The sequence below is a fragment of the Oncorhynchus mykiss genome, chromosome 24 (assembly GCF_057628025.1).
Source record: "Oncorhynchus mykiss isolate SJ-2025 chromosome 24, ASM5762802v1, whole genome shotgun sequence".
NCBI classification, from domain to species: domain Eukaryota; kingdom Metazoa; phylum Chordata; class Actinopteri; order Salmoniformes; family Salmonidae; genus Oncorhynchus; species Oncorhynchus mykiss.
In genome coordinates this window covers 12,669,167-12,694,070 of record NC_143045.1, presented here as the reverse complement: position 1 = coordinate 12,694,070, position 24,904 = coordinate 12,669,167, and the positions used below count along the sequence as shown (strand labels likewise).

Sequence of the window (24,904 nt, the reverse complement as noted above, 5' to 3'; positions counted from 1 at the left end):
GGAGTGTCTTCACTGACCTGCACTGAGGCACAAGCACTGCCCTTCACTTCCACCGTGTACTTCCCTTCTGTGTCCTGCAGCGCACTCTCCTGGTAGAGAAGCTTGTTGTTTTGGTTCACATTGAAGAGGTGCTGTCCCCCACTGGGAGACTGTACTGTCACTGTGCTGGTGCCCTCTCTACTGAACACCCTGGTGGAGTAGAGAGCCAGGGCCTGGAGGGCCACCACTGTGTCCTAAACACAAACAACAGACAAATGTGTTCAAAATGAATGGAGCTATCCCATTTTACAGAAAGGTTCATTTAAACATTAGTTCAGTTCAAGAGTGGCTATTTCTCATATCCATTCATTATCATTTATTGCCTCCATTTCAGCGGAAGTTAGTTTCACCTGGCTTGACATGACAAGAAGCACATAACATGCCTGTGGTGAAATCAAGGTAATAATGCCTCATTACTAGTGCACAGCACAGGGTGCCATTTCGGACCAAATGTGTTTTGGAAGTATACCTGTGTGGAAGAGAAGCCTCCGTAGGCGTTCTGCTGCCTCACCAGCCACCTGACGATGTGGGAGGCATAGCCCAGGTCAGTGGTAGACAGAGGGGAGGCACTGAGGGAAGCCAGCAGAACGTAGGAGCTGATCTCCACTGCCAGGGAGGCTGAGGTCTCTGAGGAGGTCTGAGTCCAGTGCAGGAGACCCCCTGAGGGATGAGGAACACACAGAGAGAGACAGAGCCTAGCTTATTCATCATTATACATAATATGACAGACACCTGAGTTCTTTGAAATACTAATTTAATTGAGACTAATGTGCCAGATTTGCGGATGGTTTGCACTTTTGTGATTACTCCATTGCCCAGGTAATATCAATCAAGGCAAGACAGCACAAACCTCTCTGGATTACAACCAAATTATGTGAACTATATTACATATTTCATCCCTAAAAAAATACAACTTTTACATTACTGGGTAGTTTACCAATAAAATGGTCTGACGATGATGTGGAACTCATTCTTCAGATCAACCTCCAGTAACCACTAAAAAACATATACTCGGTATACATATCCAGAAAGAAAGAAATTCTCACTCAAATAAATGTTTATAGAAAGTTTGCAAAAATAGATAAGATCTTGCTACCATGGAAAGGAAAATACCTGTCTATTTGTGGAAAAATAACCCTGATTATCCCAGTTAACCTATTTGCTTATGGTCTTGCCTATACCTAGTGACCTGTCTTTAAAATTATTAGCAAAATAAATTCAATATTATTTGAAATGGCAAGCCAGACTTTGGCTTCGGAAAGTATTCAGACCCCTTGACCTTTTCCAAATTTTGTTACATTACAGCAATCTACACAAAATACCCCATAATGACAAAGCGAAAACAGGTTTAGACATTTTTGCAAATCTATTAAAAATAAACAGAAATACCTTATGTATGTATTCAGACCCTTTTCTATGAGACTCGAAATTGAGCTCAGATGCATTCTGTTTCCATTGACCGTCCTTGAGATGTTTCTACAACTTGATTGTATTCCACCAGTGGTAAATTCAATTGATTGGACATGATTTGGAAAGGCACACACACTTGTCTATAATAGGTTCCCGAAGTTGACAGTGCATGTCAGAGCAAAAACCAAGCCATGATGTCGAAGGAATTGTCTGTAGAGCTCCAAGACGTGATTGTGTTGAGGCACCGATCTGGGGAAGGGTGCCAAAAAAATGTCTGCAGCATTGAAGGTCCCCAAGAACACAGTGGCCTCCATCATTCTTAAATGGAAGAAGCTTGGAACCACCAAGACCCTTCCTAGAGCTGGCTGCCCGGCCAAACTGAGGGCCTTGGTCAGGGAGGTGACCAAGAAACCGATGGTCACTCTGAAAGACAACCATCTCTGCAGCACTCCACCAATCAGGCTTTTATGGTAGAGTGGCCAGACGGAAGCCAATCCTCAGTAAAAGTCAGTCATACAAAAGTTATACTTTGTTCCGAACTGGTTCTCTATCAGATTAGTAAGGATGTCTCACCCCATGTTCAATAATGGCCTATTCCCTTTATTCAGATTACAACCTCTCACTTTCGGTTATTTGAAAATGAAATAAATCTCCAAAATATCACAATATCACAAGCCATAGAAAGTTGTTTGCAATTTCAGTTTAAACCACCAGAATAGACAGAACATATAATACAACAAATACTGTGGTTAAACTCAAATATACTAATTGATTAAAAAAACTACACATTAAGGAAAGAAATTCCACAAATGTACTTTTTAACAAGGCACACCTGTTAATTGAAATGCATTCCAGGTGATTACCTCATGAAGCTGGTTGAGAGAATGCCAAGTGTGCAAAGCTGTCATGAAGGCAAAGGGTGGCTACTTTGAAGAATCTCAAATATAAAATATATTTAGATTTGTTTAACACTTTTTTGGTTACTACATGATTCCATACGTGTTATTTCATAGTTTTGATGTCTTCACTATTATTCTACATTCTACTTAGTATCAACACGATCCACTAGAAGTGAACTCCTCAGCTTTGAAGACGTCTTCACTATTATTGTACAATGTAGAAAATAACAACAAAAAAAAGAAAACCCCTTGAATGAGTAGGTGTGTCCAAACTTTTGACTGGTACTTTATATATTTACAAAACAATATATAGGGGATTGGAAATAATGCAGACAATTACATTGATGGAAGCTACAATCTATCTGTAAGCTGATCTACCCCCCCAAAAAAAAGGATATGTCTCACTCTCTCGTATTGCGACCGTGTCCAGGTGCTGCAGAAGCTGGGCCCGGGTCTCCATGTCCCCTGCCAGGGTAAAGGTGTAGGCCAGCAGAGCAGTAGTGTAGGTGTTGGACAAATCACTGGTGGAGTTCTTCAGGCAAGACAAACTGCCGTACAAAACAGGATCCTGGAGCACAAAATAACAGAGCAGCACATTAAGAGACATGTTAGCCTGGTCTCAGATCTGCTAACGGTAACACCTATTCTTATGCTTATTTCTTTGGCTATTTCCAGATAAAAAATATTTTGTGGAGATGCTACTTACCGACACTGACATGTTGAGCTCCAGCATTGAAGCAGTGATGTAGGCCGTCAGTGTGACTTCATCAGTCACCCCACCCTATAAAACAATGTCAAAATACTACAATGTGTATTAAACTACAATTCTGTTGAAAGCATCATTCACAACTTCATGGCTGGTCTGATGAGACACACAACTACATCTTCTTCCATCTTCCTTCAGTTTATTATCATTATACATTTGATATCAATAAGTACCTTCATTCTGTTATTAAAGAGTTTCCCCAATCTGACAAAACACCCATGTTTGCCTTGCTGACTTTCCAACCAACTCGTGGGCTCTTTCATTTGCGCCGGGTCAATATAAATGAAAGACTGTGCTTTGCCAAAGGATCTCAAGACAAAAGCAGTCAGCCTGAGGAAAGAGAACTTGATTTGAATGTCCCGTCATAATACCCACATAAGGTTGTCAATAACATGACTTAGAGCTTGACATTACATGCAATGACAGCTTATTTGAACTGATGTCACATCCATGGTCTGTCAGAGACAATGCCATTTGATTGGTCAATACTTAATTGAAACAAACAGTTATAATGTGTTTACCAGTAGTTGAAAAACACTATACTCACCAAGTATTCCCCGAGCCTTGTCCAAATGTGCTGTATGCACCATCAAAATGCTTGTAGTTCAGCTGCCTTTGGTAACCTGTCGGTGTGTTTTTAGAGTGAACAATAAAGTGACCAAATGTTTTTTATAGTCACTGAGTGTCTGCCCCAAATGGCACCCTATTCCCTGTATAGTACACTACTTTGGCCAGGATAAATCTGTGCACTATGTAGGGAATAGACAGGGTAGGGTAGATTACTTTCTAAAAGGTAATCCGTTACAGTTACTAGTTACCTGTCCATAATTGTCATCAGTAACGTAAATTGTGGATTACCCAAACTCAGTAACGTAATCTAATTACTTTGTTACTTTTGGATGACTTTCCCCTTAAGAAGCATAGAAGATAAAGTATCCATCAAACACATTTGGTGACTTGTGGTCAGACATGCTCAGGTGGAACAAACTCAAACTTAAACAGCCTTTTCAATGCTCAATTGAATGTCATTGAGGAAACAGGAAGGTGTCAATGTGTTTTTCAGCAAACATTCTTTCTGAATTTAAATTGGCAATAATCTAGATTTTGAAAAGTATCTGTAATTTGATTACAATATTTTAGCTGGTAGCTGATTACAGTGACTGTTTTTTTTGGTCATCAGATTACAAGGAACAGATTATAGATGTAATCAGTTACTCCCCAACCCTGGGTGTGCCATTTGGGATGCATCCTCAATATTCTCTGATCAAATTATTTCAGTGGGAAAACATCCCGAAGTCCCTACATGTGCTGGGTCAGTGATGCACTGTCGATAAGACACTGTGATGTCATCTCTGCTGGAGCTCTATAATTTACATGATAGCAGGGTCACAGTCATTAGGGCACACTGTGGTGAAACGTAAAAAAATGTTATTCAATTAAAAAAAAAAAAAAGCTTCTGATTGGACAAATCCAGCCCTGTTTCAGTCAGTTTTCTTCCGTTTGGTGTCTAATCAATACGATCTATATGTTGAGGGACTCTTACCACTAGTGAGGAACTTGTTAGCCTTGTCTCGAATTGCTGGAGTGAGCTGCTCTGTGTTCCTCAGGTACTCGAGTATGTAGATATTGGGGGCGAGGAGGGCCATATTCTGCTCTCCACACCCATACGGCATCTGCAGCAGTCCATCCAGGTTCTTGAGGGCCCGACCCAGGATGTCCCCTACAGAGAAACATGGGACTTCTGTAAGACTGACCTCTTTAGCAAACAGCAGCATTATTCGCTGGAGAAGGGTTGTTTTTCCCACCACTACGCCTCAAAAAACTCACTACACCTCTAAATGATACAATGGTATATTACCCAGGACTGAGAGAGAAATTCGATCAGACCCATCTACCACATTCTTGGGGAGTTGCAGTTCCACCTCCTCTGTCAGAGTTTCTCCTGTGGACACAGATGATAAGATGAATGGAGATGATCAGTTCAATCAAAGTGAACATTCAACATTCATGCATTACTGACCAGTTGGACACAGCAACCAGTTGTAGGTGTCGGTCTTCTCTGTTCCCTCTGCCTGAGAGGAGAGGAGATTGTTTTCAGTCAAAGGCACTAGATGGTATCTGTACATCAGTAAGTTCCATAACAGCAGTAGACTACATACCTTCACTAGCAGGCTCTTTGTAACTGTGTCGATACGTCCTCTCTCTGGTACGTTCACAATCTCATTGTCACATGCAGTGTGGGACTGGACAGCCTCTGCACTAATGGACACATTCAAATCCCCTACACACACATTGACAAACAGAGCACAACACAGGTTACACAACATCCAATACGGTGACTGAGAGTACACAACTCAGATTAACATCCATTCAGCTGTTTGAACAGTTGAATGGAGACTGGTGACTTACCCAGGACAGAGGGTGCCATTGTCCAACTGAAGGTCTTTCGTCCATTGGCACACAAGCATGATGAATACTGGACATCATTCAGGGGTGTGAGAGTGTAGTCTAAGGAAGGAGCCGGAGTCACAGAAACCTGCCCAAGAGGAACACTTGTAAGACAACATGGAAAACCCAAGACTGATACACTGGGTGTAATAAAAAATAAATAAACACTGACTAGGCAAACTGCAACAAAACACAACATTTTATACAACTTGAGAAACTCATGAAACAACTCAAGAAATGATCATGATGCAGTGCCGTACCATGATGCATTTGGACAGGTAGTTGAACACAGTGGCCTTCAGCTCAAAATGCTCTCCACGGATGATGGAGTAGGGCAGGGTGAGCTCTAGGAAGAAAGGCTGGAAGACAGTGATCTCCACAGGAGGAGCCAGACCGAAGCCGCCAGGGGCCAGGCAGAATGCCTCTGTCTCCCAGGTGGTGATGGTGTCTGGGACTGTAAGGGGCACGTCTGCTGATCCAGACTCCCTGTAATACAGAGGTCAGAGTTCAAACAGAATGCCTCTGTCTCCCAGGTGGTGATGGTGTCTGGGACTGTAAGGGGAATGTCTAGTGTTCCAGATTCCCTGTAATAAAGAAGTCAAAGGTCAAACAGAAAGCCACTAAGTGAAAATAGAAACATTTAGCCAAATGGGTAAATTGAGGCACACTTGTTTCTAGGAACCCATACACAAAATGTATAATTTGACCAAATATTTAGTAAGAAGTAATCATTTGATGGAGTCTGTAAAGGAAGAAACCACATGGAAAAAGTGGCAAGCAACTTATGTCCAAAAAACAGATATTAATTTATTGTGTTATAGGTTTCATGATCCTTGTATCTAAAGCAGATAATTAAGATTGTTCTATACATAATTTGGGGTCTCTACAAGCTACATCGAATAGATAGCACACTAGTTCCCAATTTGGAAATACTCACATTAATAAATAAAATAATGCTGTATTAGATTAATGTTTTTAAACGTTTTAAAATATCTGGTGTTAGGAGTGAAAGTAATCCAAAAGTAATTAAAAGGCAATCGGATTACGTTACTCATTTTGAGTAATCGATTACATTGCTGATGAATTTATTTTTCAAGTACTGTAACGGACTACATTTTTCAAGTAATCCGCCCAACCCTTAATGCAAGAGGTTATCGCTGGGATATGACGTAACAGGCCTGGCCTGTGTTAAAAGTGTTCTTTTTTTTAAAGTACAAAGCGTTTGTTAGGTTTTATACTTGTGTTAAAAAATGCTTAAAACACTTAAAAGACAAAGCTGTTGTGTTTGTGTTGAATTGTGTTTCGGAAATAGAGAGATATGAACCAAGTTACCATCCAACAGTCTTGCGCGCATAAAGTACGTCGGATAAAAAAATGTATGGCCTGATGGAAACAGATCATTTGTCTGTAAAAATGTTCAATTGTTGACCCCAATAAATATGCTAGACAAGGTGGGACCTTTTTGTGTCAGTAAAACAAATTATGCGAGAAATGGCGGTAGAAACGCTTTTATGCACAAATATTGATATAATAACCATCATATCTAAGTAAAACTTGGAATCATGCGGTCCTCCCACTACGACTAGGGAAAGTATTAGGCTACAGATGAAATAAATTATGAAGAACTTCATAAAATGGTGATGAGGTTGATGCTCTTTTACAATAAATATTGAGGGTTTTATTCTGGTGACATGATGATCGATGCTTGGCCGTCATTTGACAAATAAAAATAATGTCCATAATAATCTCATCATATAGTACATTTGATGGAAACATCTCTGGTGGGCAAATATGCATGTTGTTTTTATGCAGAGTTTTTTAAATATTTGCATGGAAATCTGTCCCCAATCGGAGGGAAACCTAGCTATGGTTTTAAAAAGGTAGTGGTAATATTTTGTTCAGTACAGAAATGTGTAGGCAGCTTACTTACCCTGTACTGTGGGGTAAATTGTGCCAAGAGAACATTTTTTGGGGGACAAGCTTTGCTTTCAATACTCTAATGTTTACATTAATTCTGATTATTTCCAGGGATACACAACATCCTGAAATATATGAAGATATCTTTGGTAGAAAGAATACTAGATTTCCCTTTACGGAGTGATGTTGAATGTAAAACATGTATAAATTTACACCACGCACCCCTACTCTGTACTGCAGTTTAATGAGGTACAGGTTCCTAATCTGGACCACTAATGTATGTTTTGATATAGGCGGGTTGGTTGTTTTGCAACAAAACCGACACGTACGCAACTATGGGGCAAAGCAGACGGTGTTGGCTTAGATTGTTGACAACAAGTAAACTATATTTTGCCTCCAAATGTTTATTGAAAACGTAAATACATTTGTACAATGAGAACTTGTTGTATCTCAAATGCATCGTTACAGTTGTTGGTTAGCTAGCCTGTTGATCCTACTTGAGACGCAGACGTCTCAACTAGGCACCTGGAAATGCAAATGCGCTACGCTAAATGCTAAATGTACTCGTTAAAACTCAAACGTTCATTAAAACACACATGCAGGGTATTGAATTAAAGCTACACTCGTTGTGAATCTAGCCAACAAGTCAGATTTTTAAAATGCTTTTCGGCGAAAGCATGAGAAGCTATTATCTGATAGCATGCAACACCCCAATATACCTGAAGGGGACGTAAATAAAATAATTAGCGTAGCCGACGCTACACAAAACGCAGAAATAAAATATAACACATTCATTACCTTTGATGATATTCTTTGTTGGCACTCCTATATGTTCCATAAACATCACAATTGGGTCTTTTTCCCGATTAAATCCGTCCATGTATGCCCAAAATATCCATTTGTATAGCCTGTCTGGTTCAGGAAAAAAGCTCTCTTCCAACACGCAACGTCATTTTTAAAAATTATATAAGTTGCCTATATTCTTTGACAAAACACTTCAACCTACTTTTGTAACCCAACTTTAGGTATTTGTAAACGTTAATAAGCGATCAAATTGATCACTGGGCGATCTGTATTCAATTGCAGCTACTCAAGAAAACAATGTCCCTTTTTCTCTCTCCCAAAATGGGTTGCTGTATGCTGGATGGAATGAAGGATCTATTTGTCATAAAACAAAGGATTTTTGTCAATGAAAATTACGTTTTTGGCTACATCGTGTGGAAGCTGTAGGAATTGCAATCTCTGCCCTATTTAATTTGGTGTCCCTTAAACAATACATGCAAGTGGCGCATGGATATTTTTTTCAGTTTTCAGTGACCAGTTTTTCTTGCGCTTTTCGATGAAACACACGCTCTGTTATAGTCACAGCCGTGATTTAACCCGTTTTAGAAACTTCAGAGTGTTTTCTATCCACACATACTAATCATATGCATATACTATATTCCTGGCATGAGTAGCAGGACGCTGAAATGTTGCGCGATTTTTAACAGAATGTTCGAAAAAGGAGGGGGTAGACTTAACAGGCTAGCTAAAGAATTTTTGCCATATTAGCATAGACATGACATGACTCAAAACATGGTATCAATAACAAGATACAACGAGCTAAAACGAGCCACCGACTATTCCCCACATGGCAGCATCTTGTCATTGTTGCTAATTATCTGACCGTTCAGAATGATAACATAACACAGCCTTCTGCCTCAACAATGCACAAGCATTATTTTTGTGATGTCCTGCCATCCAATCTATAAGGCAACAGCCTCACTGTGCAGTGCTCTTACCCAACTTCCACAAGATCCCATATCCATGTCTCGGGGAAGAACGTACGAACTGTCTGTATGGGTGGTGGAGCTGGAGCGGCACTAAATCCATCACCGGGTACTCCACCAAGTCCAGCTTGACCCAGAAGGCTGTACACGGCTATAGGATCGGAGTATTGTCTGTAGGATACTTCTAAAACAAAACAGTCATTCTCATGTTAGAATCAGCCTGGTCAAACCAGACTGAATGCCGCTTTCAACGGTGATGCGTAGAGTGTTCGGACTGGTTTAATCAGGTGATGGGTTCTGACTTCTAAACTTGAAAACATGAAATATCCATATCACTGAGGGAGAGAGGGGAATGTAGAACATTTCCATTCTGTGAGAATATGTTATTGTTAGACATCAGGAATCCCATGGGAAGGAGAAGGGCCACAGTCTGGTACAAGTCAACAGGACAGCCGTGAGTTGGGGAGGAGTGAGGTATTTGGGCTGAGATCAGGTCAGATGAATTGAGTAAGAACAGATATCACTAAAGTTCTGTCTAGCAACTGGCTGTTCCGATGTGTAAGGACACAGCATAGGAGGAAGGGTTAAATACCAATGCTTGTGGTGCCGAAGAGGATGTCTGACGTTTTACATGCCCTCAATCAGCCCGACTAACCGGTGTCTGTGTGTAGCCTCGCTACTTTTATTGCCTCGCTACTGTATATAGTCTCACTACTATTATTTTTCAGTGTCTTTTTACTGTTGTTTTTATTTCTTTACTTGCCTATTGTTCACCCAATACCTTTTTTGCACTATTGGTTAGAGACTGTAAGTAAGCATTTCACTGTTCGGCGAACGTGACAAATAAACTTTGATTTGATTTGATTGTGCGATTTCGTTCATTTTTTCGCGTTTGTAACTTATGTTTTAACTTATTTTGTACATAATGTTGCTGCTACCTTCTCTTATGACCAAAAATAACTTCTAGACATCAGAACTGGGATTACTCTCCACGGACTGGAAGACACTTTTTCCTTTAACGAGTCGAACGAGAAAGATATACTGCTCTCCTGGGAACAGACCGAGATCCCCGTCATTTGCATGAAGAAAAGACAGAGGAAAAGAGGACGCAGATCAGGTTGCCATCTGAGAATCCGTAGGCGAGCGAGTAAACTCCCAATTCCATCAATTCTTCTTGCTAACATGTAATCTTTGGAAAATAAAAATGGATGACCTATGATTACGATTATCCTACCAACGGGACATTAAGAACTATAATATATTATGTTTCACTTCTGCACCGGCAGAACAGAGAAGCTACTTTTGGTAAGACAAGGGGTAGGGGTGTGTGTCTTTTTGGCATTAACAGCTGGTGCGCGATGTCTAATATTAAGGTCTTAACGTATTGCTCGCCTGAGGTAGAGTACCTTATGATAAGCTGTAGACCACACTATCTACCAAGAGAGTTCTCATCTGTATTATTCGTAGCCATCTATTTACCACCACAGACTGATCTTGGCACTAAGACCACACTCAACCAACTATAAGGCCATAAGCAAGCAAGAAAATGCTCACCCAGAAGCGGTGCTCATAGTGGTCGGGGACTTTAATGCAGGCAAACTTAAATCAGTTTTAACACATTTTTACCAGCATGTTACATGTGCAACCAGAGGGGGGGAAAAAAACTCTAGACTACCTTTGCTCCACACGCTGAGATGCATACAAAGCTCTCCCCCGCCCTCCATTTGCCATATCTGACCATACTTCTATCCTCCTGATTCCTGCTTACAAGCAAAAACTAAAGCCGGAAGTACCAGTGACTCGGTCAATATGGAAGTGGTCAGATGGCGCAGATGCTACTCTACAGGACTGTAGAGTCCCGCTTTCAAGGAGCGGGACACTAATCCGGACGCCTATAAGAAATCCTGCTATGCCCTCAGACGAACCATCAAACAAGCAAAGCGTCAATGCAGGATTAAGATTGAATACTACTACACCGGGTCTGACGCTCGTCGAATGTGGCAAGGCTTGAAAACTATTACGGACAACAAAGGGAAACCCAGACTCGAGCTGCCCAGTGACGCGAGCCAACCAGACTAGCTGAATGCTGTTAATGCTCGCTTCGAGTCAAGTAACACTGAAGCATGCACGAGAGCACCAGCTGTTCCGGATGACTGTGTGGTAACGATCTCAGTAGCCGATGCGAGCAAGACCTTTAAACAGGTCAACATTCACAAAGCAGCGGGTCCAGATGGACTACCAGGACGTGTACTCAAAGCATGCACTGACCAACTGACAAGTGTCATCACTGACATTTTCAACCTCTCCCTAACTGAGTTTGTAATACCAACATGTTTCAAGCAGACCACCATTGTCCCTGTGCCCAAGGAAGCGAAGGTAAGCTGCCTAAATGATTACCACCTGTAGCACTCACGTCGGTAGCCATGAAGTGCTTTGAAAGGCTGGTCATGGCTCACATCAACAGCATCCTCTCGGATACCCTAGACCCACTCCAATTCGCATACCGCCCCAACAGATCCACAGATGAAGCAATCTCAATCGCACTCCACACTGCCCATTCCCACCTGGAAAAAAAGGAACACCTATGTGAGAATGATGTTCATTGACTACAGCTCAGCGTTCAACACCATTGTGTCCATGAAAACTCATCACTAAGCTAAGGACCCTGGGACTAAACACCTCCATCTGTAACTGGATCATGGATTTCCTGATGGGCCACCCCAAGGTGGTAAGGGTAGGCAATAACACATCCACCACGCTGATCCTCAACACTGGGGCCCCTCAGAGGTGTGTACTTAGTCCCCTCCTGTACTCCCTGTTCAGCCACGACTGCGTGGCCAAACACGATTCTAACACCATCATTAAGTTTGCTGATGACACAACAGTGGTAGGCCTGATCACAACGATGAGACAGCCTATAGGGAGGTCGTCAGAGAACTGGTGCCAGGACAACAACCTCTCCCTCAATGTGAGCAAGATAAAGGAGCCGATCATGGACTACAAGAAAAGGGGGCTGAACATGCCCCCATTAACATCGACGGGGCTGTAGTGGAGCAGGTCAAGAGTTTCAAGTTCCTTGGTGTCTACATCACCAACGATTGATCATGGTCCAAACACACAATGACAGTCGTGAAGAGGGCATGACAAAACCGTTTCCCCCTCAGGAGACTGAAAAGATTTGGCATGAGTCCCCAGATCCTCAAAAAGTTCTACAGCTGCACCATCGAAAGCACTGGTTGCATCACCGCCTGGTATGGCAACTTCTCGGCATCTTCAGTACATCACTGGGGCCAAGCTTCCTGCAATCCAGGACCTATATAATAGGCGGTGTCAGAGGAAAGCCCATAAAATTGTCAGAGACTCCAGTCACCCAAGTCATAGACTTTTCTCTGCTACCGCACAGAAAGCGGTACCGGAGTGCCAAGTCTAGGACCAAAAAGGCTCCTTAACAGCTTCTACCCCCAAGCCATAAGACTGCTGAACAATTAATCAATTGGCCACCGGACTATTACATTGACCCCCCCATCTGATTGGTACACTGCTGCTACTCGCTGCGTATTATCTATGCATAGTCACTTCACCCCTACCTACATGTATAAATTACCTCTAACCTGTACCCGCATACACTAACTCGGTACCGGTACCCTGTGTATATAGCTCATTATCGTTATGTTATTGTGTTACTTTATCATTTTTTATTTTAGTTTATTTGGTAAATATTTTCTTAACTCTTCTTGAACTGCACTGTTGGTTAAGGGCTTGCAAGTAAGCATTTCACGGTAAGGTCTACACTTGTTGTATTCGACACATGTGATAAATAAAGTTTGATTTGATTTGTGTGACTATGTCTTTGTCTGTTCAGCTGTCTGACCCTATGGCTGAAACTTAGCTTGAGCTTTTCATAGTTGTCCGTTTTTACTCTGTTGTTTAGAACCTAACACAAGCTATGTTAGAATAACAAAAACCATACATTTCCCAAGATTCACCAAAGACGTGGTAAGGAGGACATCTCACCATAGGGGCGATGGTACTCTTTCCCCTTGTAACTTAGGCAGGAAGGTACTTTTATAACCAAGTTAGTTGCCAGCTTCAGTCCTAGGTTCTAGAAATATCAGAATCACAAACAAGAGAGTTCAATATTAATGAATGTCTCCGTTTAATTTTTCTATTCTATATGTATTTTTTGCCTCAAAAAGGCTATTTTAGAAATGTATAATTTAAGAAGATGAATGCATGGTAACGGAATGGTAACTGATTCTTATGAGAGGTGAAAACAGGCTTCAAGTTAAGAGAAAACAAGGCAGAAGTTACCTGAAAAACTTCAAAAGGTTCATTTTGTCTGTCAGTTGGTCCATCTGGGTATGGTATTACATATCTCCTTGGTCTTACACGTAAACATGACACTGGATCTTCAAGCTCGTAGGGAATGTGTGTTGTCTCCTTGACTGGTAACAAATCAAATATCTGGAATGAGATAATAAGGAGACGTGAAATGACCTTGTTCATTGGGCACCAAACAGAAGGCAGTGACTACTTGGACTTGTCTAATAAGAAATGCTCAATGTCAACAGTGAAAAGGCAACCCCCGGGATGCTGGCCTTCTAGGCAGAGTTGCAAAGAAAAAGCCATATCTCAGACTGGCCAATAAAAATAAAATATTAAGATGGGCAAAAGAATCCAGACACTGGACAGGGGAACTCTGCCTAGAAGACCAGCATCCCGGAGTCGCCTCTTCACTGTTGACGTTGAGACTGGTGTTTTGCGGGTAATATTTAATGAAGCTGCCAGTTGAGGACTTGTGATGCGTCTGTTTCTCAAACTAGACACTAATGTACTTGTCCTCTTGCTGTGCACCGGGGCCTCCCACTCCTTTCTATTCTGGTTAGGGCCAGTTTGCGCTGTTCTGTGAAGGGAGTTGTACACAGCTTTGTACGAGATCTTCAGTTCCTTGGCAATTTCTCGCATGGAATAGCCTTCAATACTCAGAACAAGAATAGACTGATGAGTTTCAGAAGAAAGTCCTTTGTTTCTGGCCATTTTGAGCCTGTAATCAAACCCACAAATGCTGATGCTACAGATTCTCAATCTCAACTAGTCTAAAGAAGACACGTTTTATTGCTTTTTTTTCTACTGTGTTATTGACTTGTTTATTGTTTACTCCATGTGTACCTCTGTGTTGTTGTCTGTTCACACTGCTATGCTTTATCTTGGCCAGGTTGCAGTTGTAAATGAGAACTTGTTCTCAACTAGCCTACCTGGTTAAATAAAGGTGAAATAAAAATAAATAAATAAATCAGCACAACAGTTTTCAGCTGTGCAAATATAATTGCAAAAGGGTTTTCTAATGATCAATTAGCCTTTTAAAATGATAAACTTGGATTAGCTAACACAACGTGTCATTGGAACACAGGAGTGATGGTTGCTGATAATGGGCCTTTGTACACCTATGTAGATATTCCATAAAAAAAATCTGCCGTTTCCAGCTACAATAGTCATTTACAACATTAACAATGTCTACATTCTATTTCGGATCAATTTGATGTTATTTTAATGGACAAAAAAGTGATTCTGTCAAAAACAAGGACATTTCTAAGTTACCCCAAACTTTTGAACGGTAGTGTATGCCGCTGACTCATGTGAGTATAGTGTAGAGAATCATTGTACCATCTAAACCACTGTGAAATATTGGTGTTTCAGCTGTTTGAAGATAATGTACAAAACCAAAAGTAAAAAAGAAATAGCACACAGAACAGATATACTGCTTCTTAGACTTGCATTCACGTAGATCTATAACTCACATTTCCACTTTAAGTACCAATATGGATATGCTTTCCAGCACACCAAATGGCCCACTGTGAACAGACCCACTCCATATCTGCTGTAGTCACTTCTTATTCCCCTGAAGCTGGTTGTTGTGGCCAGCACCACAAAAGCTGTTTATATGGTGGTATGACTGTTGACATTCACTTCAGTAAGCTCTGTTACCTTGTTAGCATCCAGCCTCTTCCCTGGTTCCATGATGTGAACACTCTTGTCCACAGCACTGAGGCCACAGAGGGAGCCGGGCTGGGCCGAGAGCTGCAGGGTGTTCTCCTCCCCTGGGACTGCTTTTGAGGGTGAGAACTCCACAAACACCTGGCACACAGGATACATGATACACCTTTAGTGTCTGTTGTAAATATGTACCATTTGTGTTAAAATGGTCGCTAGCTAGCTTGTGTACTCCCTTTAGCGTCAGCATGAGCATTGTCGTCGGGAATGCATTACTATTTAGCATGCTTATTAGCGATTAGCATGTGTTAGCTTTTGTCTGTGGTGCTAGGCAATTTTCGGTTGTAGGTCGCTCATGCTTATTATGTTTTATAATGTGTTGATCTTTCTACATTGCTCCATTGTTTATTTGTGCATCTAGTATGTGTTTGGGTCCAGTTTAGTTTGTTGACATGCAAATAGGCATATTTTTCCCATACTGTGCTATAGCCTAAGTTCTCCTATACTTTCTTTTACAAAACCACAATTAACGTTAGTATCAGAGAGGGTGGTGTTGTATTTCTGTGTGTGGATCTTCATTAAACCCTAGAACTAGAACTACTGCTTCCTGCTCGTGTTCTGAACGGACACCTGCTTCCAGTCTAAAATCCAGCACCTACGTTTTTTTATTGGTTCTTCGAATTCATAAACAACCCATATTTTTCACATACATACACACACACACACACACACACACCTTGTGTCTGAAGCATTTCTCAGAGGGGAAGTTCATGCTGTGGGCGATTATAGCCTCGCTGGGTAGCATACTGTACACCAGGACCTGTACCAACGGCGTCATCTCTGGAACCACGGCCAACTTCAAGGTGACTTCACCCTCAGTTACTGCAAAGCAAGAGCATATCACACTGAGTACGTTTACATGCACCGTAATAATTCGATATTAAACGGATTATGGCTGAAAACAGATTATGCAATAGTCACCTTACACTTTATCTTAATCGGTGTGAAGCCAAACTCAAAGAAAGCATACACCGATGTTAAGGGAATTTTTATCAATGATGACTAATTATGTATACATTTCAACCAGGCCTGATGAATCAGAATACTATTATGTTACTGCATATGTACTAATCAGAATAATATTATGTTACTGTATATGTACTAATCAGAATACTATTATGTTACTGTATATGTATGAACTTTCTCTTTAATCTTAGTTCTGAATATATTGTGTGCAAATAATCAAGAATGAGATCAATGACAGTCTGTTCCTTGGCAGAAATGAATTAACTATATCTCCAGACTGACTAGAATGCTTATCTACACTGGCTGACCTTGGCTCTAGGCGAGGAGGGAACTCTTGAGAACTATAGAGCCTTTCTACCAGTGTCAAGAAGAGACGGAACATTTAGAAAACGCTGACGTCATTTTCAGTTTATAACCTGTAGTAAAATGTGTAAGGAGCAGTACTCTCGTGAATAAAGGCTGCTATTTGACTTTAAGACCGGGCTCTGTTTATGTCTATAAAATAAGGGTCATACAAATTCTTATGAATTGAGAGTGTTTCATTTTAATTGGGAATTAAAACAGAGGAATTAAATTCCTTCAATAATTGGTCCCTCGAACCGGGATCTAAAATACCCGTCTCTGCCATCTGGAGGTCGTACGCCGGAGAAATCGTGCACGAGCGGGTCTGGTCCCGTTATTAAAGACCTGGCCCCTGAATTGAGGTTAAAAACAGGCCGGTATACACCCCAGACGGCAGGTACGGTGACTAGATCCAACGAACAATGCTTTTCCCAGTCGGCGGCAAGGTTAGTAGCCTATATTCTCGATTCTGTGGGGATTTGAGTTCTTTGATTAATGTTCTAAAATTTTCAGAATTCATCATTTTTTTACCTTTATTTAACTAGGCAAGTCAGTTAAGAACAAATTCTTATTTTCAATGACGGCCTAGGAACAGTGGGTTAACTGCCTGTTCAGGGGCAGAACGACAGATTTGTATGCAAAACCTAGTCCAACGCTCTAACCACTAGGCTACCCTGCCACCCCCAATAATGGGAGCTTTGCTATTCCCACAGGGTTTTGTATAACCGATATACACTGAGCAGGTTAAAAAATAACCTGTGGTAATGTGCACTACCGTAGATAAACTAAACTTAATCATGAGAGGCATATTCGCCCGAGATTAAGACGGGATATTAAATAGGAGCTGGGGGATAGGACGGTGATCTTGTACAAATACTAGGCGTGGGGAGACAGGAAGGGAATGCTCAAGATAACTGGAATGGTCATTTGAATTGTGGCAGTATTGATCATCGTTCCGATTCAACAAATACTACTGAAATATCCAAATAAGGAGGAGAGGGAACCAAAATCTAAAGGAATGGGATAAAAGCCAAATCTATAGACAAGAGGTTCCATGCGAGAGGGAAGCCTAAGAGATAGTGGCGTGAGATTACAATTATTAGCGTTCTTTAAAAGCCCTCTGACACAACCGGAAAATAAGATATTAACTAGGGATTTACAACCCCTGGGCTTATAGTTGTAAGGTAAGACCTAATATCTGATTCAACAGTCAAAGCTATTGATAAGGTTTCCATTAAAGAGACACACACATCGTCAGACAGAAAAGTCACCTAAAGTTAAATGTAGGGAATAACGGAGAGATACGATAACCAGGATGTTATATTTTTATGAATCGACGGATATACGATAAATTTAAACAGAGAAAATGGGTTGTGGCATTTAGAGGGAAAATGCATGCATTATAGCTTTTTTAAGGATAGTCTGAAAAGATGCTACAGCTAGCAACGGAATTGCTAGGCATTCAATGGGGCTATATAGTGCAACACTTTGGACTATAAAATAGGTAAGAATAGTTGAATCGTAAAAAGTTGTGATTGTTTTCCCGAGTATTGATTTTTGGTTAGGTAACGCCAGTGAATTCGAACAAGAAGTTAACGTATTCTAAAAACACTATCTGTTTTCATTACGGGGAACAAGTTAGGTTCCCCGCACTGTCCCTTATCTTAAAGGGACAGTGCACGTTTATCACAGTGGTTTGAGTGTATGGCAGTGTATAAAATATTTTGGGACGACACTTTGAAGATAGACTGAATGAGTTACATGAAACATAGAGAGATTTAAAATAAATGATGCGAAGGGATTATCATAATTATTAGGTTTCGTTGTTGTAGTAAAAGTTTGGGTCCCTGTTACCAGAGACAAGATGTCTTAAAGGGGTACACTCGAGTATTGATTATTAGGAGTTTTAATTAGACAAGTGAATAACGTATTGGGAATAGAGTCGTAATTAAAATGCTAAGTCAAAGACGAAACAGTTACTTAAATCAAACTGAATTCTAAAAATAACGAAGAGACAATTACGATTTATGCCCATCGAAATGTTTTTATAAAATTAGCGAATTTAGAGATATTGGTTGGTGTTGTAAATTATAATTCAAGATTTTAACAGATGTGATAAATTAGGTTTGGTTTATCGAACCCATACTACTGTTGTTGCAGACAACCAACAATTATTTACAATTAATTGAAAGTCGTTACGGATTGGGCCGAGGTTGAGCGCTTGTTGATGACATCACTCGCAAGGCACTTTTGGTCGCCACGGAAATTATGTTGTGACTGGGGGTAACGGAGAAAATTGTTTGTCTTTTAGAAGGAAAATGTGTGCATTATTGTTTTGAGTCACTTTTCAGAAGTTGATAAAAATGTCAAAATACATTATTAAAAGTAATTTGAGAGTCGCCAGGATAGTCAGGAAAGATGCTAAAAACTAGCAGCTGATTCGCTAGGTGGGCATCATAGATTTGTGGCGTTTATTTGGACTCTATTAGGCTATGAGAAAGGGAGACTGGATGTCTGAATCGTAAAACATCGTGATAATGGATTCTGATGGTTATTGATTCCTGGTTTGATTGTTTATGTAACACCAGTGAATTTGAGCGCTGTTTCCATTATGTGGAACAATGTTGAGGAACAAGCAGATGATGATTTGTTTTATTGAGATGTAAACGTGAGTCTCTGAATAATTTTGTCATCTGAAGCATTAAATTAGTGAGTTTTTGTATAGTTTTTTTGCTGATAAAAGTGGTTTGTTTATTTGGTTACTGGTTATGGTCAATTTGAGGGTTTGATTTAACTTAGTTAAACATTGTATTCTGGTGTGTTTAAGTAGGATTCCTTATTCTGGGACGGATGGAAGTTATCTAAAATATGTAAGTTGAAGGAGCCATGGGAGAATGCGATTGCATTTTTATTAAATATCTGGGATTAAATTACGGATGAGGAATGTACGACATTTGCGGCAGAGGGAAAAAGTAATACATTGGATAATAATGTTATCAGGTTAATTGTATCTAAGGGTAGCATGTTCATTTAAGTAAACATATACATAGACGTTGTTTAAAACGTATGATTAATGATTTGAGTCAAAGGGGAATTATCATTAGGCTTAGTTTATAGTTCACTTTTGAGTTTCTGAATCGAAGTAGAATAGTGAATGCTAGTTAGGCGTGTTGTGTTCTTCTGGGAAAATTGAGGTTTAGGTGCCTCACTTTTAGATGTTTCCTGGGATTATAATCTTGGGGAGAGTGGGTGAGATTGCGGTCATAAACGACCAAATTGAAAAAGGCCTGGAAGTTTTGATTATCCATTAAGGTTTGCAAATATACACACATAAAACATTTGTTAGGACTATTTGTTTTAGTGCAAAGGTATTTTAAAGAGGCACGCTCACATATGGAACTTTATGAGTTTTTTATTTTATGAGTTTTAATTACACAAGTGATTTTTCTTTATTTTAAGGATAAAGGGTTCTTTAATATGTCTAAGGTAGTATGGAACATGACTATAAAAAGGTGGTATGACCTATTGACCTTATCATGACTATCTTTTGAGGTCTGATCAGCCTCAGGGGAGAGTCATTTGTATAATGAATGTGGTCATTTGGGTTAATAGTTAAGGTAAATTAATTATAATGGAGTTTTAGTTTGGGGTTAGAATTATTGTTTGAACCGCAAATGAGAAAGTGGTTCAGGATTCTGTTTTACAACATTAGCTGTGAAGTTTTTGAATGGGCTATTATTAATTTGGTATTTTAACAGAGAAACAAATCCTATTTATCACTGAGAATAAATAGGGGAAGATAATATACATTGAGGTTTGGATAGGAGATATATTAAGCCAATAGGGCAGGGAATTACATAGAAAAATACGTTTCAGTTCTTAGGGGTGATAAATTACTGTAGATAAGGTATTCCACACTATGCAACATATATTAAATTCATGTTATTGTCAGATAGAATACTCAGGGTCCCTGAAGGAAAGAGCTTGTTAGTGTAGGAAGGATTTTGATATGGTTAGCATTTGTTTTGACTTTGTTTGATTATTAGGAGGTTTTTTAAATAATATTAAATTTAACAGGAATATAGGACATCTGTGATGATTTAGGATTATTGTTAGGATTAAGGAAATGTAAGGACTTTAGAGATTGCCACTCATTGACATGTTTTTCTAAAATCAATGATTTTAGATAAAGTCAAACAGTTAGAAGCTTAGTGGTATTTGAGAGATATGAGAGAAAAGGGTTACGGTTTAAATTGGTAAATATTTATATTTAAGACAATATATAAGTAGCACAGATACTTCTTAAAGTAGATAAGAAACTTGACAGAGAATTGGTACAGGATTGACATGAATGGACGCCCAAGGGAGAATTGGACATGTGGAAAATTAAAGGGGCTCCTACATGATGATGTCAGACATAAGGATAATTTACTAATCTTACCTAAGTCATTGTTTAAGAGTAGGCAAGGTTGGTACCTGGGCAGAGCCAGGTAACAAAGGGGGGATGGGTAAATTGTGTTCTAGGATAGGATGTGACCTACGGGATAATTAACTGATAAAAAAATTTAAAAAATGAGCTAACAAGTAGGTATAGAAGTTAAAGATATAATCAGATAGAACAAATGAGAAACTGTTTGTTAACCAAACCTGTATGTCCAAGATTTTATGCACTACAGGTGAAGTCACTCAATCCAGTCCCTGAGGCCTGTTGGGGGGACCATACCGAGGACTCCTGGTGACAGCTAGCAGAAAGAACTACCCGGATTCATATCACACTGCGGGAGGGTAAGACACACTGACACTGTCGAACAATAACAGAGTTCGAGAGGAGAACTGGAATTAACAGAATTCTGGGGGCCATCTCTCGAATGAAAAATACCTTACCTGTCCTTTCCTCACTGTTCTTGTTCATAGAAGTGAAAATGTGTCTGACTCTTGCTAATGATGTGTTTTCTAGAAGAGGGTGGGGCTTTATAGGTGAGCTGTCCATCCTAAGCTGTATGGTTGGAGACCGTATTCCTACACCATGAACCCGAGAAGGCCAGAGGGTAATATTGACATAGTTAAACAAGGAGAAATTAGTATTAACCAAGCATAAGAGATCACTTGATCTGGATAAACAGGAAGTGAGAGTAGGATAGGGAGGGATGTCTCAGTGGAGTTCTATGTAGACCAAGTGGTGTCTCTGACTCCTTGGCAGTTCAGGACTAAGAGTAGCTATTATGGAAGACATCTATGCAAGTCTCTGTGTAGTTCATGGAAACATGTTATAGCTCACATCATGTGAGAAGGCTACATAAATCTACATACCCAGCATGGAAGGAGATGGAGTGTAGTGAAAGTAAGGGTTTCAGTTGATAACCTAGTGCATTCCAGGTAGAAAAAGTTAGAGCAGCTGATTGCTCTATAGTCCGCAGAATACAAGCAGAGTCCCTGACAAAGCAGATACTGACTGTGGAGTGGTCCAGAGCCAAGAGCCGGTGTGGATAGTTCAGAAATTGAATTATTCACCTAAGGTAAAGCTATTCATGGAAGCAGGAAAGCCAGATAATAAGTTGTATGGATTTGCACTATTTATATCCACATGTTCCTCTGAAATCTGAGCTTCCTCCTTTCACAGAGGCAACGGGAGACTGTTTATTGTTTGATTCAGTATAGCACTCCTGAGAAATATGTGGGGTAAAACCAGTACTGCAATAGGACAGCTAATGTTACTTCTGATGCGACCAATGAGTGATTTGGCAGGCTGGTTGAGATCTGGGGATTTCACTAAGATAAGGAGGCCCAGGGCTCACATCTGTTGATTGTGTGGGAGAATGACATGATAGCCGAGTATTACTGGCTAATTGAACAGAGGTATGTGTACTGGTACATTTGAGAATGCCTTTCACACTCATTCAACACCATGACATGAATAGAATAGTCTTGGATGTTTGCTGGCTGAAGAGGGTGGGAGTGTATAGGTAATTTGGCTCCGGGATATACAGTTAGGATGGATCAGTGACCAAGGCCTTGTCTGGTTTACACACCCTAGTTCACGAGAAGGAAATAAACTCAGGGGTGGATACTTCTCTGACTAATTGGGTTGACAGTGTGTTTGGAAGATGGAAAAATGTTATGATTACTGTGTTATGGGCTACCTTCACCTGTGTGACTGTGTTAGTTTTGTACAGACGTGGTTGATTGCGTGTATGAAAGTTATCATTTCCAGGACTCTGGAGAAATCGATGACACTTCAGATGGTGATATATGGACCAATCCTAAGCTCTGTCCAGTGGAATACAAAATACATGGCTTGGACGTAATAGAAGAATCCGGATCCTTTCACTCGCGAGGAGACCATATTTGATGTTTAGGGAGGTTAGGTTGTAGCTTGTTTCAATATTAGACTGTTTTTTTTATGAAGATTGTAACGAAAATCCTGATAAGAAGAGTTATCATTCTGATGTAGGCCTAAGAAACAGTCATGGCGAATGCAAGTAGTGGGTTATGTTTAGGTGATGTTTTGATGACAAGAAATATTTCTAATAAAAATAGAAATAGGCTTTTTAATATTACAATATAGCTACATGTGTAATTGGATGTATAATATTTAATGAAAGGGTGGATATGTTAAGGGAATTTTTATCAATGATGACTAATTATGTATACATTTCAACCAGGCCTGACGAATCAGAATACTATTATGTTACTGCATATGTACTAATCAGAATACTATTATGTTACTGTATATGTACTAATCAGAATACTATTATGTTACTGTATATGTATGAATTTTCTTTTTAATCTTAGTTCTGAATATATTGTGTGCAAATAATCAAGAATGAGAACAATGACGGTCTGTTCCTTGGTAGAAATGAATTAATTATATCTCCAGACTGACTAGAATGCTTATCTACACTGGCTGACCTTGGCTCTAGGCGAGGAGGGAAGGCTTGAGAACTATAGAGCCTTTCTACCAGTGTCAAGAAGAGACGGAACATTTAGAAAACGCTGACGTCATTTTCAGTTTATAACCTGTGGTAAAATGTGTAAGGAGCAGTACTCTCGTGAATAAAGGCTGCTATTTGACTTTAAGACCGGGCTCTGTCTATTTCTATAAAATAAGGATCATACAAATTCTTATGAATTGACAGAGTGTTTAATTTTAATTGGGAATTAAAACCGAGGAATTCAATTCCTTCAATAACCGATTAAAACACCAGGGGCATATAAAACGTTGGGTATGCACAAAATATGCCCCTAAACATGCATGCCCAGTTTTCACTCAAAAGTTGAAGTGGGAATGTGCCTGTCCTCCTGTAAACTTCAGACCATGCGTATGCACAGTTTCTAGTGGTTGAAGTACTGCATTGCAAGATGGCAAAAGTAGCCTCGTGCAGGAATATATGACTCTTATTCATAACAAAAAACAGGTAGCTAAATATAATAATACTACTAATAATAATAATTTTCCCTTAGCGAGAAGAGCGAAAATCGATGTATTTTATCTTTGCGTTCTGAAAGATGCCTATTTCTAATGATTAATTTCATTACCATGATCATTGCAGTATAAATCCTCACCTTTTCTGGCTGTGATGGTTTCATAGGCTACCCACGAAATAGCCTATAGGCCTAGGATAGGCTACTTGAATTTCTCAAACATAATACATTAATCATGCAGAATAAATTCCTCACATTTTCTGGCCATAATGAGTTCATATTCCCGAAGTAGCCACACAAGAAATTACCATGTGCATCGCACATGTAATTGGGCTTATTAGATAGGCTATTATACTGTAATTTCACGTTTTTTAACTTTCGCATTGGACAGGGAGCGAAGTTTATACCATACAGTATTTAACAGGTGAACAGCAGTTGATTGTTTGTATTGAAGTGTGTAGGCTACCACTAAGTAGGCCTACTGTTTTCATTTTAGACAATGTTTCAGAATTCGTGAGCAGTGCAGCATATTTATGTTTAGGGAAAAAATTATGCAAAACATTATTGCATTCAAACGATATTTTTTTAATTTAACCTTTATTTAACTAGGTATGCCAGTTGAGAACAAGTTCTCATTTACAACTGCGACCTGTGATCTGTCTAGAGGTCCACAACAATTTTCAATTGGTTTTGTCTTTCAGAAATGGCCTGGTAGATTACAGCAAATGTCACTGCAAAATAAATAATTCTGGCAACACCTCCAAAGACATTTGATCAAGTTCAACATTTCTATTTCCTGTAGCTACTGTCTTGGCCTAATTCCAATACCTTAAAAGATGAACGATGAGCGTTTTCTAAGAGGAGTTATAATGCTC

General features: G+C 39.8%; 1 protein-coding gene across 4 annotated transcripts in view; it reads right to left on the bottom strand.

The window, feature by feature from the left end:
• The window catches only part of LOC118944024 (alpha-2-macroglobulin), a 39,596-nt gene that overhangs the window by 5,274 nt on the left and 9,418 nt on the right, over positions 1-24,904 (bottom strand). For 2 of the 4 annotated variants that reach the window (XM_036961399.2, XM_036961403.2), the window contains exons 14-30: positions 15,976-16,121; positions 15,234-15,383; positions 13,560-13,712; positions 13,263-13,350; positions 9,261-9,432; positions 5,823-6,048; positions 5,524-5,650; positions 5,274-5,395; positions 5,135-5,186; positions 4,973-5,056; positions 4,658-4,834; positions 3,662-3,737; positions 3,288-3,444; positions 3,055-3,129; positions 2,754-2,916; positions 509-699; positions 18-233 (exon numbers count right to left, since the gene is read on the bottom strand). In XM_036961399.2, coding sequence (XP_036817294.1) covers positions 18-233; positions 509-699; positions 2,754-2,916; positions 3,055-3,129; positions 3,288-3,444; positions 3,662-3,737; positions 4,658-4,834; positions 4,973-5,056; positions 5,135-5,186; positions 5,274-5,395; positions 5,524-5,650; positions 5,823-6,048; positions 9,261-9,432; positions 13,263-13,350; positions 13,560-13,712; positions 15,234-15,383; positions 15,976-16,121 — 2,375 coding nt within the window. The remainder of the gene's footprint in view (positions 1-17; positions 234-508; positions 700-2,753; positions 2,917-3,054; positions 3,130-3,287; positions 3,445-3,661; positions 3,738-4,657; positions 4,835-4,972; positions 5,057-5,134; positions 5,187-5,273; positions 5,396-5,523; positions 5,651-5,822; positions 6,049-9,260; positions 9,433-13,262; positions 13,351-13,559; positions 13,713-15,233; positions 15,384-15,975; positions 16,122-24,904) is intronic. The other 2 variants (XM_036961401.2, XM_090218330.1) reach the window with 1 other exon arrangement.